Source organism: Equus przewalskii, chromosome 7 (genome assembly GCF_037783145.1).
Source record: "Equus przewalskii isolate Varuska chromosome 7, EquPr2, whole genome shotgun sequence".
Taxonomy (NCBI): Eukaryota; Metazoa; Chordata; class Mammalia; order Perissodactyla; family Equidae; genus Equus; species Equus przewalskii.
This window is the reverse complement of record NC_091837.1, coordinates 32,683,392-32,698,136: the sequence shown is the minus strand read 5'-3', so window position 1 is coordinate 32,698,136 and position 14,745 is coordinate 32,683,392. Positions and strand designations below refer to the sequence as shown.

The following is a 14,745-nucleotide window of genomic DNA, read 5'->3' as shown; positions in this document are numbered from 1 at the left end:
GGTTCTCCAAGTTGAAGGTGCACCCAGATCAGGCATCTTGCTGAAACGCACATTCTGACTCAGCAGGTCTGGGATGGAGCCCAAGATGCTGCGTTTCTAAGACGCTCCCAGGTGATGCTGATGTTACTGGTTCAGAGACCATATGTTGAGGAACAAGGGGCTACTTGACCTGAAGGCCCCTTCCCATTCTAAGCATCTTCCCACCTCTGTCAGTGGCATTCTTGGCCCTTCTTCCTTGGGCCCCTTACATCTAACAGAGAGGTGATGTCCACATCCTTACTGCTCACATGCCCAATTCCATGCCTTCACTCCACTCATCCAAATATATTCCAGGTCAAGGGCAAGATCCATATCCATGACGTATTCCTTAACTAGTTTTTTCTCATCAGTGATCATTTTCTTCTAAAGTCCCATAGCACTTAGAGATTGACTCTCTTCCCTTGCATTGGCAACTAATTATTTTTTGATGAATCTAACAAAACTATAGGCTAATAAGGCCACATGCCTTAATTCTTTTCTTTCCCCAGGAACATTTTCAAATGGTCAGCTCCTTTTCAGCCTTCAGCTCGCAGTGTACATGTCATTCCTTGGTAAGGCCTTTCCTGAATGCCCAACTGTTCTCTCCTGCTGCCCCTCTGCCCAGTCACTGCAACTTCTTTTAATTTCTTTGTAACACTCATTAAGTTTTGAAATTTTCTCACTTGTTTGTTTCCCTGTTTATTATCTGCCTCCTTCACCCCCAACCCCAGAGAGAGGGACTTTGTTTCCACTGTTCGCCACTCTATCCCCCCAGTGTCTCACTGTAACTTAGTAGGAGCCAAACAAATTTTTTTTGAGTGCATAAATGCAAGAATCAAAGAGCTGGGTACACAAGAGGTGCTTATGAAAAGACTTCTTGAATGAATCAGAGATCAGTCACCAAACGCTAATCTTGGAATCTTATGTTTCTTTACTTTGGAAAACTAGTTCCTTGTCTCCGTTTTTTCTTCCCTGCCAGGTGCTCACAGGAGCTCGCATCACAATTAATTTTCAAAGGAGATCAGACATATGAGTTCCTACCAGTTCTCAGTAGGACAAGTCACCTATCCGTAGTGCCTGTGGATTGTAAGAAACAGCAGAAATGACGTTAGCGTGGACATCTAGGAGGTGTGTTGGGAACAGAGGCAAACTGAGCTGTGGGTCTCTTCTTGGCTGTTCCATTGATGAAGCCCTCCCTGCAAAGTCCTTTCCAGACTCAGCCTGATCTGCTTTCAGGCCTAATTTCTCATCTCAGACCTCAATTATTTCATAAGGCTCACAATCCAGCTTCGATGGTGTACACGGAAAATGGTAGAAAATGCAGGCTACAGGGGAAAATTCAATGTACAAAAATGAACCTACTTATTAGAGAAAACAACCCCTGGGAGGTGTGTGATCGAGAGCCTGGTGATTTGGAACATCAGGACAGAACGGGGCTGGGGAAGCAAAGGCCGCCTCTGCCGCACACCGGGATCCAGAATGGAGGGAGAAGCCCCTGTCTGACGTGGTCTAAGAGAGGCCCTTCAGGCCTTTCATCTTTTCTTTCCTCTGTAGAGGAAGCAGTTGGGCCCGAACTCTTCCCACCTTTCAGAAACACAGGAATCGGGCTGGATCGTGAACTTGGCACTAGCATGAGTTTACCCTTAGTTTCCAAACTGAAGTTCCTGAAAGTGGTGCTCAGTTCTCTCTCAGGGTTCATGTGCGGGACTCTGGGGAGTGCACGCGGAGGCAAGCACCTGTCCCTCCGGCACCACAGCGTTCGGGGGGAAGGGCCACCAACACAAACCGTGGAGCCACTAAGTGTGAGAAACCCCAAGCCATGCGAGGCCCAGCTGTGGAAATGCCATTCTTAGGCTTTTCTAAGTTCTATTGCTCTGTTCAGGCTCCGCGCAGCGTTTTCTTTTCCTACCTATTCTGTTCCAAAAGAAATCCAATGAGGCTTCGATCCACTATTGCATTTCCTATTTTCTGTTCTGTCAGGCTCTTTTATCCTTTACGTGTGCCACGAAGAAATTGTGAGGCTACCAAGGTTTGCTGCAGTCGGGAGGCAGATAAACCACAGGATGTCCAGTTAATCTGAAGGTCAGATAGACAACAAATAGTTTTTAGGGTACGTACCACATAGTATTTTTGTTTGCTAAATCTAGTGCTTAGTTTATTGCTTTCTTTTGTCATGCTTTTGTTTGTTGTGGTGTTTTTTATTGGCAGAGGGATGAAGAAGGAAGGAACCGGGAAAGAGGAGTGAGATCTTTGTGTCCTGTGTTCGACCTTGGGATAATGGTTTCTTTATTCTTTTGTAGAGATGCTATAAAAAGGCTTGAGGGGCCGGCCCCCATGGCACAGTGGTTAAGTCCGGCACACTCCACTTTGGCAGCCCAGGTTTGCAGGTCTGGATCCCAGGCACAGACCTACATCACTCGTCAAGCCATGTTGTGGTGGTGACCCCCATACAAAAATAGAAGAAGACTGGCACAGGTGTTGTCTCAGGGCTAACCTTCCTCAAGCAAAAAAAAAAGGAAGATTGGCAGCAGACGTTAACTCAGAGCAAATCTTCCTCAGCAAAATAAATAAATAAAATCAATGAATGAATTAATTAAAATGGCTTGAGAGTCCTTTCTGTGAAACCCTCAGACTTCCAGTGTGAAGAACGGCCTCTTGTTTTTACAAACTTCTAATTTGACCGTAGAGTGACATGAGTTTGAAATCTAGGTTCTGGAGCAAACTGAACCGAAAGGGCCCTGGCTATTGGAAAATGAGCAAAGCAGCAATGGAGAAAGTGCTTTCCCCCTCCCAGAGACAGGCTAGCGATACCGAGCAGCAGTGAGGCTATGCATGTGGAGAGGCATAGTTCAACCCCAACTGAGCCTGTAATCCTGTTTCAGAAAGATTAAGTGCAGATACGGTCCCATGCAAATCCTGGTGAACATGAACAGACCTGGAGAGTGGGGGTAACAAGCTGGGAGAAGACATTAGGACTAGTAATGATGAAAGCTAAATTTGGTGACCGCTTACTATGTGCTCAACATCAGTTTACACGAACTAAACTCGTTTAATCAGGACAACAGTGCTATGAGGGAGGTATTAGTCTCATTGTCCCCATTACAGATGGGAACACTGAGGCAGGCAAGATTCAGTCATTTACTTACTTAATTAAATTAAGTAGTTAGTGGAGGATAGACACCGGTCCCAGAATCCACTACACTAACCTACTCCTGTTTCCGCAGCCTGAACACTCTGTGAGAACTCAGCCTATGGAGAAGGTGCAGCTGCTGAGCTGTTGACACAGCACCCCCTTTCCCACTGCGCACTCGGGGAGACTGGCGGGGGGGGCGTGGGGGTGGGGGGAGCATGATAGCCCACGGCAGGCCGCTGTCTCCCCCGGAGCAGCCCTGGGAGCTCTGAAGGGCAGGGCGAGCCAGGCCAGGTGATGAAACATCAGGGGAAGCAAATGGGTTGTGAATAAATTATGAAACAGAATAAATTACATAAGGATTGTTTTTAAGAGTGAGCAAATGAAAGGTTTCAGGTCAGAGTTTAATCCAACTGACCTGAGCTAATCTGTCTCCTCTTCTTTTCCCCCAGGCCTTCATTCCTCTTCTGCTAGGAAAGGCTCCGAACGCTGTGCTGAGCCCCGCGGTCTCCAGATGCCAGTGAATGATGATGATGAGGTAGCCTTGGCCCTTCAGTCCTTAGCAGGTGAAAGGGGTGCCCTACAATCCCCGAAATCACCCAAACCGAAACGGCCAGTGAAATGAGAAGGAAAATAACTCCAGAAGGGCTGAGAGCATTACTGTTCCTTTAAAAATAACTCTGGGAACCCCTGGGAATGTGTTGATACTATATTATTGCAGAGGGATAAAGGACTCGACTGGAAACAGCTGGGATCTGTCTGATTTCCTCTGATACTGTGAGCTGAAAACAAAGAAAATGACCGAAAGTGATAACACTCAGGTTAAGTAGAACAGTTCAAAGTTCCCAAGAGCTCCGTTTGGAAGGAAGCCTTTGAATTACAAATCAAATCTTACTGCAGTCGTCAACATAAGAAAAAAACTAGTTATGTCCCAAGGCCTGTTTGTGTAGAAAAGGATTCTTTTCTTCTCCAAATCCCTCAGATGAGTTTTAAATGTGCAAATGAGGGCTACAATTTGTGCAGAAATTTGAAACTATTAACGGCTTAATCCACCTAAAATCCTAATGAAGTTCTGTAATATTATTTCCATTAATACAGCTCAGCAAATAGGCCCACAAAGGATACGAGTTGCCACCCATGGCCCCTGGCAGCCAGTTGTGTAATGAAATGAGATCTCAGAGCCAACCTTTGTACAAAACACCGATTATTATTGACAGTCAAGAAATCTGGACGCTCGGAGCTGAAAAACCTTTCAAAATGACAACTAGACCTGGTTATTTCACCTTTGCAGTGATTTCTCTAAAAGGAAACAATCCAATGGGGGATTTAAAACTCTCCCTTTCTTATGGTTTGTTTTCTAAAGTTCTGCATCTGAGCAGGAATAGAGAGGTGCCAGGAGGTGGATTCTGAACGCCCTGGTCATAATCCAGATTTATTATTTGCTTGGAAAGGGTGACAGAGGCCACCTTTCAAACAGGCAGGTGCAGGGTTTCCTTTTAGGAAACATTTCTCCTCCATCCCCTCCTGCCTGCCCACCATCTCCATCCCCACCTCATTTATCATTGCTCACATTTCTCTCTTTGAACCAGTAAATGTTTGTGTCTTTATTGTTCTTTCTGAAAAGTGTATGCTCTAGCTTTAAACACAAGTGAATGCTGTGTGCCTTGAGGAACAGTCTGGTAACTGGAACCGTGCGCAGCAAAGGCCTCCTGTGCGGGATCTTGGACCCTTAACAGCAAAACAGAGTATACAACAGCTCCCCCACCCCCCGACAAAATATTTCTGTCTGGAGCCCAAAGTTCTGACAGCACACGCTTCATCTGCTCTTCTGCTGCTTTCCTCCTGAATCCTGGCTGCCTCATTTTAATAGATAATTGAAATCTTTCTTACTTTCTCAGTGCTCCCTGGGGAAATTCCACTTTGAGATTCTCTTTTCCCTGTCATTTTTACTTTACAGTTGAGAGCCCAGGGACGAGCTAGGGAACACATCTCTCTCTCTCCCTCTCGCTTTTTAAAAATGACGTAGGGAGTTGGACATCCTCCCTACCCCCACCTCCCCTCGTTGATTCTAGCCCCGATTCCAGGCGAATGATACTTTTCCTTTTAATGCTTGCTGATTACCGCACAGCGTAGGAGCACGAGGGGCTGCCCAAGGAGAAGCCCGGCGCCGATTCCCATCTCCGCTGAGTCCCAGCCGCGCGTCCGGGAGGCGCCGCGGTCCCGCGCAGGCCGAAGCGCGGGGACCTGGGAGCGCGGCCCCCGGGTCCGCGGGGCGCCCTCGGCGGGGGCGACCGCGCTCGGCGGGGCCCGGGGTCGCCGGGGGCCAGCTCACGGTGCTCGCTGTGCGTCCACCCTGCACACTCCCAAGCGGGAGGGGGAACAGCAAGGGCGGCGCGTAGTCCAAGAGTAGAAGCAACAAAAGAGGAGAGAGGAGAAGGAGGGGAGGGGGACGGGCCCTCGCCCTCGCGCCGAGAGCGCCCCCACGAGGCGGACGCGGAGCCCCTCCGGGGGCGGCCCTGCCTCCGGGCCCCCTCCGGCCCGCCGCTCAGACAGGTAGTTGGAGAGAAAGAACAAAGCGCCCTGCGAGGGCGGGCGGCGGTCCCGGGGCGCCCCCTCCGCCGCCCTCGCGCCTCCGCGGCCTCGGGGCAGCGGCTCTTCCGAAGGGACGCGCGGCCGGCGGCGGAGGCAGCGGGGGGAGCGGCGGGCGGGGCGGGGCGGGGGCGCCCGGGCGGCGGCGGCGGCGGCGGCTGGGTACCGACTGCCATCCTGCGGCAATTTCCCTGTGTCATGGCTCCGGTCTCTTAGCAACGGCCGCGAGTCCGGCCGCCCCGAGCGCGCGAGCCGCCGCCGCCGCCGCGGGCTCCACTCCACCCGGCGGAGCCCGGCGCGCCGCAGCCACACAAAGGCGGCGCTGCGGCCGGCGGGGCGCGCCGCGGGGGCTCGCCGCGGGCGCCGGAGGAGCGGCGGCGGGGAGGAGGCTCCGAAGGGGATGCAGGATGCGGAGGACCTGACACTTCTTGGAAACTCTCGGAAATGGCTCCCGCCACAGCACCAGAGGGGGCTGCGAACCCGGGGCGGGCGCTCGCCCCCGCGGGGCTGCTGAGCCGCGCTCGGACGGAGGGCCGCGAGGCGCTGTCCCTGCGCTCCGCCGTCGGCTCGGGCTGAAAAAGTTTCTCCATGGTTCCTTTGTGTCGCCCGAGCGCCCGTTCGCCGGCCCCGAGCTGCCCCAGTCTTCCTGGGTAAGTGAACGATATTGTTTGCTCACAGTGCTGCCATTTTGAGCAATTCTGTCAGTCCTCAGGCCCCGAGCTGCCCCTCCCCGCCCCTCCTGCCCTGAGCCCCGGTCCCCAGGGCTCGTGTTCGGGAGAGTCATTTTCCTGGGCGGGCTACACGGGATGCGCTGCCCGGAAAAAGCGAGTTCAGGATTGCCCTCACTTCGCTCCTGCCTGTCTTCTTTCCAGAGGCGGGCTCCCAGCTGCTGCACTCATGTGACTCCAAAATAAATAATCAGACCAAAAAGAAGGGCGAGGGGTTCGCTGCCCTGCCAATGAGGGAGCGGTGGGTCGAGGACCTGGGTTGAGTCCCAGGCAGGCAGGGCGCTCCCCGCCTGTGGGCTGCGAGCCTCAGTCACCGAATGGGGCTTAATCGATCATGAGCCGAGAACTTGAATGTTTCTCTTGGAAGCAGTTGTATTTTTAGACATCCCTCGTTTGCTTCCCCCATCCTCCATTCCTTAGCCACGGAAAGACCAGCTCCAGGCAGTAAATTGCGAGGGCAGCCAACCTGGACTGCTAAGTTTGTTTTCCTTCATTCTGTATAAAGAAAAGCCTCAAAGGTGGGTCTTCCATGACATCTGACTTTTGTCAGTATTTCACTTCAGATGGTAATACGTTAGAAAGGAGTTCAGCCTTCAACAGAGCTGAAGGAATAATAAACGAGGGAGTTAATTGCTAGCTGTTAAACTAATTTTAAAGATCTTCTGTAAACAGTTGTTGAAATCCATTCCAACCTTCCTTACATTCTACCCAGAGCCAAAGCTTCTTTCTGAGGAGAAATGCATGTGGGTACCTCCCTCCCCCAAGCTGCCCAGCAGCCTGGCGCACCTTGTCCACGCACCACAAAACATTAGCCCTTCTCTCCTCTGGGAGAGCTACCCTCCAGCTGAGTAGGTTTGTCCCTAAAACGTCTGGCTCCAAATCCTTCTTAAAAAACCCCACAGATCTCCAGATTGTTACATTAAAGACACTGGAGTCTCGGATCTCTTAAAGCAGCAGTCTCTATGTTACAACTACACAGTAAATGTGCTTCTTTTGGGGGTGACGGATGGATGGTGAAGCTCCTGTTTTGTTTTGACAATCTGTTTGTACTTGCTGGTGCAGCTCCTTCTTAAAACAAAAGGTTTGTAGATGCATTCTCTCTACTGACCACTCTCTAACCTGCCTAATGCTTCTCCTTACTGAAAACCAACTAAATTCCAAGGAGATATTGATTTGCAAACATTGTAAAGGGCTGATTACCATTGGCTTTTCAACCAGGGGAGAAAAGATCCTGCCTCTATTGATAGAATGGAGGGAGTCAGGGGCCACAGCCCTTTACCCAGGCACCAATTAAAAGCAAAATTCCACCTAAGTAATCCCACATTTTCAAAGGGTAATTATCCTAAAACCTGAATTATTTTATAAAGGATAAAATACCAAAAGGCTTGCAAGTGATATCTAAGCCTTTCAAATTCATTCAATGCCCTTAATTTTAGCATCTCTATTATAGGAGGGAACACAACCAAGGGAACAGAAAATGTTTTACTCTGGGGATACAGCAGGATTAAAATCTTTAGACGCTAACATATCCACAAAGACGCATCTGTGCGTTTACCTCCTCAGGGTGTATTATGAACAATTAAACTTCCTATATTAGAGTCCACTGATTGCTGCCACCCTCCCTTCCTGAAAATGACCTCATGAGAAAAAGACGGAGAAAACAGCTCTCACTTGGGGAAATGTCATTCCACAAATCATCATTATTATGTAGACTGCTGTCCCTAGTTAATTGCCTACTCATTTGAATATTGGCATTCTGAAGAGTGCTGTTGGCACATTAATAAGGGGTCAGAAAGCTATTATAGCAGAATGAGGTTTTATTTTTTAAGATTGTAATTTTCCCATAGGAGAAAAAGATCTTTCTCTTGGAGATTCTAGGGGACTTCTCAAATTCCCTGATGAGATCCAGCACATGATACCTCAGAAGTTCCTCTGAGGGAGGAGAGGAGGCCAGAAGGAAGAGCTCAGTTACATAACCAGTTACCTAAAACTAAATATTCCACCCCAAGAAGCTGTCCAGATGTTGCAGAAAAGAGATGAGGAAGAGGCTGTTGTGAGCCGGATCTGCTTGCCTTGAGCCGTGGGAACAGTAGTGGGTGGGTGACAACTCTGAAGGGATTTATTGTCAGAGTATTGACGTCTCTCTGTGCTCCCAGCAGTGAACTCTATTAATTTTCTGAGGTCCATAAGCCAGTCTGCCTACCAGTATATGACTTTTAATTTTCATGCAGTGAAATGAGTTCATTTTGTCATGATAGACTAGGAACTTTTATGACTGTTTTAGTGACTTTGGGCCCCACAGAGACAAATTCCTAGGCTTAAGAGACTTGAAACTCCTGTGGCAGCTCCCTTGCGAAATCTTCTCATTCCGGTAGGACAAAGGGAAAAGCTCTTGCCAGGAAAGCCCTCAGCTATTACTTTGAGTCCCCACATTTAGTTTCTAGGGGTCAGAACTCCGTTGGCTTCCAGCCAGGAGGGTTTAAAATGAACAACGTTGGAATGTTACCCACAGAGTGTGTATGGGATTGCGCGGGGGGTGCAGCAGGAGAAGGCGGCGTTCTCCCAAATTGTTTTATCACCTATCAGTTACTGCAACAGCGCTTCCCTTCCCTAATCCATCTACCCCATCCCCTGGTCTCTATGTTCGGCACTCTGGTTAGTGGGTCAAGGTCCTGGGGTGGGAGGCACACATGTGGTGGGATCTGGGAGCTGGACCATTGCAGCGCGTGAGATGTTGCTGCAGCCAAGCGTATACCCTCTGACTGTCTTCCTCTGCTTTGCAGCCGGAGGAGGTGGCGGAGCAGCTAGTGGGCAGCTGGCGCCCCCCTGCACAAGCCTCCGCCCCAGGGGCTAGCCCCGCACTCCACCGGTTCGCCATGATCGCCACAGGCGGCCTGCTGAGGATTTCTGCCAGAAAGCAGGATCCTCTCCGACCCCCGAGCCAGGTCCCCAAGCGCAAGCGGAAAGCCAAGAAGAGGCGCAAGAACGACGTGGTGGTGGTGAAAGGCAAGCTCAAACTGTGCTCCGTCTCCGGGCTCATCGCTCTTTGCGGGATCCTGGTGCTGCTGGTGGGCATAGCCATGGCGGTGGTGGGTTACTGGCCCAAGGCCAACGGGGCCAATAGGGAGGGGGGTAAGCAGCTGCTCCCCGCGGGCAGCGGCCACCGCGGCCCGACCACGGCCAACAGCAGCAGCAATGGCAGCAAAAACCGGTCCAGGAGCCACCCGGGGACTCCGGGGGATGTGAACTCGAGCTTCATGGGCGCGCCCAGGAGCACGCCTCCAGCACGGTCCCCTGCCCCTTCTTCGTCCTCCTCCACGTCCGTGGGTTTCTTCTTTCGCATCTTCTCCGGCTACCTGCACTCTGACAAGCTCAAAGTCTTCGGGCCCCTCATCATGGGCATCGGCATCTTTCTCTTCATCTGCGCCAACGCGGTACTCCACGAGAACCGAGACAAGAAGACCAAGATCATCAACCTGCGGGACCTGTACTCCACCGTCATCGACGTGCACAGCCTCCGCGCCAAGGACTTGGCTGCCGCCGCGGCTGCAGCCGCCGCCGCCGCCGCAGCTTCGACCTCGGCCCCCGCCTCGGCGCCCCGCGGGGCGGCGCCGCTCAATGGCTTCCTCAGCTACGTGCAGTCCCGGGGCCTGGAGCTGAAGCCCGGGGTCTGTGGCGCCGGGGACGCCTTCGGGGCGGCGGCGATGCTGGCCAGGGGCTCGTGGCCCCAAGCCACGGCGCGGGGCGCGGGCGTGGGCGGCGGCCCGGCCAGGGGCGCTGCGTCCCCGCCTGACCTGGCCTCGTCCCCGCGCTGCCCGCGGGACCCCCCGAGCATGGCGGAGGCCGTGTACAGCATCTACCGCGAGCGCTCGGGCGTGGCCGGCCGTCGCCGGGCCGTCGCGGTGGCCGCCGCCACCGCGGCCGCCAGCAGCAGCAGCAGCCCGGCGCCCTGCAGCCCACCCGAGAGCTGGGGGCGCCAGAGCACCGCCAGCTCCCTCGTGGGCTCCTCGCTGAGCGCCTTCGCGCTGCTGCCCTTGCAAGGGGACCGCGACGGGGACGCGGAGGGTGCGAGCTGCAGTTGGCAGAGGCCGCTTGGGGAACGCGGCTCCCGGGAGATCCCGGGGGGCGAGGTCGACCTGACCTTGTCCGACCTCGGCGGCGCCCGGGACGGCGCGCGCTGGGCGCCCCTCGAGCAGGAGGAGCCCGAGGGCGCGGCGGCGGCGAGCCCCGCCAGGGGCCAGGGCGGCCGCCTGCCCAGGACCGGCAGGCGCGCGGCCCCGCGGCGCCGCAGCACCAGCAGGCTCCCGGACCACCGGGCGCCTCCGTCCCCCGAGCCCCCGCCGTCTCCGGGCAGCGCGGACCTGGACTCGAGCCTTCTGGACAAAGCTGCTTCCCCCTCGCCCCCGCTGCGGCTAGAGGACTCGGCCCCCGCCAGGCTGCGCTCGCCGAGCTCCCAGTCGGACGACCCATCCTGCCCCAATAAGGGCTACACGCCCCTGCCGGAGGCCGGCACCACCTTGGAGGAGGCTGTAGACGCAGTAGCCAATGAAAGTCAAGACTGTGAGGCCGCCAGCGCCCCGGGTGCGGAGAGGGGACTCCCGGAGGATCATCCCAGCCAAGAGCCGCCCACGGCCGAGCCACCCCAGCCGGTGCAGAGGCAGTTTACAAACAAGGAGAAGCTCTTCATGATTTCCCGGTCTCACGCCTTTGGGGTAGAGGACGGAGAACTGGAAAGTACAGGCATTTAGGGAAAGAGGCAGCGAGAGGCGAAAGGAGTGAGAAAATAGGAGAAACGCCCTCTTGAATCAGTGAATTTAGCAGTTTCCTCTTTCCTCGCGGACTCAGTGGAGGAAACCATCCCATACCCAAAGAGCTGCAGAATGTTATCCTTGAACGGCGTTCGCAAGATTCCTGTAGATAACTCCAGGCAACTTTTTTTAAAGAGCAAACTAGTCTTTTATGTCCGATGGTGATTGTATGTTCCATGAAAACCAAATGTATTAAAAGGTCAGCAATGTAGTTCATTAGATAAAATCTTAATTTTCTTAGGATCAAAAATAATATATTTTTGACAGTAAATGTGCAGTTTACTCTAATTTCTTTTTTTTCTTGGATCCCTAATTTCCCTAACTCCTGTACTCTGCGGCTGGTTTTGTCCATAGCTGCTTGTAAATGACCAGCTTTTTTCCTCCTATGATTTTGCAGGACATAGAAGGGTTTGTCTCAGTTCTCTCAGACCTGCTATTACTAAGTGAAGTCAAAGCCAAAAGCCTGAGTATGTCAGGAGAGAGCACTTCCCTCGCCCACCCCACTCCGCTGTCCGGCTGTCCAAAGGCCTCTTTATTTCTTAAAAGGGTATTAACATTTTGCTACTAGGGCATCTAATGGAGAAGAGGGGCCAACATCGAGATGGACTATTTCCTTCCTAAATTCACCATACCAACTACACGACACTTTATGGAGTATTATCACACCTGTATTGAAAATAGCATTAATATTAAAAATCTTTTTTAATAAAAGAACTTTCCAAACAAACAGATAAACATAATATTGCCTCATTTTGCCTTGGAAGTAATGCTAACACACTCAAAACATTGAACAGTTCAGCTGGTAAATTGAAAATATTTTTGCTATGACACTGCTGCTGTGATTGTAATTCTCTTCCCCCAAACTCTCAGCATCGGCCTCAATCAATTTCCAGTATATTTTTAACTTTTAAATACAGGGTAGTATTGAACACTTGAGAGTTGCTCTTTCACATAGAATGAAACATTGACTAAATAGTTATTTTCTATAATACTTCCAGTTTACCTCACAGTTTTAACTTGCAGAGCTCCAGATTTAATATTCCGTTATCGCCCTCTTGGAGCTGACTATTTGAATTTTGACTTTAAGTTCATGATCTTGAATCTATGTCCTACATAGGCTAAAAGGTAATGTTTTAACAATTTACTGCATGGATTACACTTGATTTTATTAGGAGTCAATTAGTTAGTTTTCAAGAACAGTAGACAGCTAATTAATGTAACGTTCTGATGCCCTCGTCCTTTGAGTGTGAGCTGACACTCTTGGGAATGCTATTACTTTCTTTCCACCATTCGGGTACAAGCTCTCCATTTACACACAGCCAAGGGTATCATTGCAGGAGGTTAAAATACCGATTTTAAAGGAAAATCTAGTCAAAGATGTGGTCATATTGGTCCCCATGGGTGAAACAGTGTCCCCCAGAAAGTGTGCCTGGACCCAAGCTTTCAGCATTTGCCAGCTGTGTAGCCTTGAGGGAGTCTCAGTTATCAGATCTATAAAATGAGGGTAACCAGACAGACCTCGCAGAGCTATGAGTGGGTGAGACGAGGGCTTATATTGACAGAGCCAAGCAGAGTACTTGGCTCAGAGTTGTACTCAGTAAACAGTACTTATTGTAATTATTATCATTCTAATATGTTGTCTGAACATGCGCTGCAGAAGACTGGCCTGCACTCTGCCTGAGCACAGGAAAGCCTAGGCTGAAGGCTAGAATAGCCACTTACTGCCTGCGTGGCCTGAGGCAGATCCCGGACTCTGTCTGGGCCTCTGGTGGATGATCTACTCTCTCTGGTTGACTTAAGCTCTGAAAGCTGCACTTAAATTCAGGATGTTTGTTTTGTCCCAGATATAGTCATATCATATTTATACATACAAATTTGAAAAGTGAATATACTTCATAAACTACAAGTTAGGGTAACATTCTGTAATCAGTTTTTAAAGGGACCTAATTTATTCCCAGATTGAACTTGCAATAAGCTAATAACTCACTTGGAAGCTGTGGACTAATTTATTTGGCTCTTCTGTATAGCAAACGTGAGTTTCCACTAGTAAGAGTGACGAGCAGTTGTAATCATACTCCAGGTAGTGTTGAATTTCAACAGTCTCGATTGTTTTGTCACACTTACAGAAAAACTTCAGATTTCCCTGGTTTTTCTTCTGCATTATCTTAAATATTGGCAATTTATATACTGAGAGTTTGAGCAGTTGTTTAAAAAGAAAAATAGGTTCTAGTGCTCTAAAGTGCTGTTTCCAGTCCTCAGAAAATGCACTGAAAGACATTTAGCAAATAATGAAGCCACTGCCTCTTGATTTAACTAAAGAGGGGTGCGCAGAATCATATTTATCCCTTACAAACTGTGGAAAGTTCAGTCCAACCAATTGGCTAAGCTTAACAATACTGATTGCCTCGTAATTAATCAGATTAAATAAAATCTTCTAGCTCATATTGATCTTGTGGACACAGGCCCGCTGAAATTAAGTAACTTCAGCAAACTCATTTAGCTCAGTATCAAGTTGTGGCTGTCTTAACCATCAAGAATTTAACCAGATATTTTCCCCTGAAGATAAAAAAGAATGAGCCCAATTTTCCAAATCATGGGAGGAGCTGGGATGAGACCTCAGAAAGAATCCCCTGCAGTTATGACCATGGTGATTCAGTCTTCCCTTTCCTAGGAGCAGAGATCTTCTGCAATAATAATGCTGCATTTTTCTCACTACTTACTGTGGGCCGAGTTCTGTTCCACATGCTTTATGCATATTCTCTCAATTCCTCCTCCAGCAACTCTGCTAAAGTAGGAGGATGATCATCCCCATTTTACAGAGAAAGACACTGAGGTCAGAATGGTGGAGTACTTGCCCAGGTTACACAGCCGATAAATGGTGGAGCCAGGATTTACACAGTGTTAAGGATTATCTGGACCTGTTGGCAGATGCTGAGCTGAAACTGGCATTTCTGGCGACCATCGAAATATTTTCTACATTTTTAGCTTCCTGCTAGATCCTTTTCTGGAAACCATTCTTGGAGATCAGCAGAGAAGTGTTAAGATGTGTGGCCAGTTTAAAAGCAGCCTTTTAGTCTTCAGATTGGCATAAATGAGGTTTTTTTTCTATGTGACTTTGCAGGGTTTGCTATACAAAATCAATAGGACTACTTAAAGCAGCCTTAGAGATCATAGAATCTCCCCCTTTATTTATAAATGAGGTTGCTAAGAATTAGAAAGATGGACTATTTGTTTGAAGGCAGACAGCAGTGGCAGGACTAGAGTGTTAAAATAATTACAATAATTGGCATATACATTGCTCACCAGCCCGGAATTTCTATCCTAGCTGGCTGACCATGGGCAAGCTACTCAACCTCTCTGCATCTCAATTTCCTTTCCCATAAAATGGGAGTAGCCAGCCCTAGTAGTCTAGTGGTTAAGATTTGATCTTGCTGCCGAGGCCCTGGTTCCTTTCCTCCTCAAGGAACTATAC

At 50.2% G+C, this 14,745-nt stretch overlaps 1 protein-coding gene across 1 annotated transcript; it reads left to right on the top strand.

Moving 5' to 3' along the window:
* Positions 1-6,171: 6,171 nt before the first annotated feature.
* Positions 6,172-12,000, top strand: TMEM200C (transmembrane protein 200C). The gene is made up of 2 exons (XM_070629458.1): positions 6,172-6,387; positions 9,249-12,000. Exon 2 carries the CDS (start codon positions 9,342-9,344, stop codon positions 11,211-11,213), a length of 1,872 nt encoding a protein of 623 aa, XP_070485559.1. The 5' UTR covers positions 6,172-6,387; positions 9,249-9,341; the 3' UTR covers positions 11,214-12,000.
* The last annotated feature ends 2,745 nt before the right edge of the window (positions 12,001-14,745 follow it).

Coding starts and splice junctions, on each gene's coding strand:
- TMEM200C (XM_070629458.1), top strand. CDS start 9,342: ATGATCGCCACAGGCGGCCTGCTGAGGATTTCTGCCAGAAAGCAGGAT.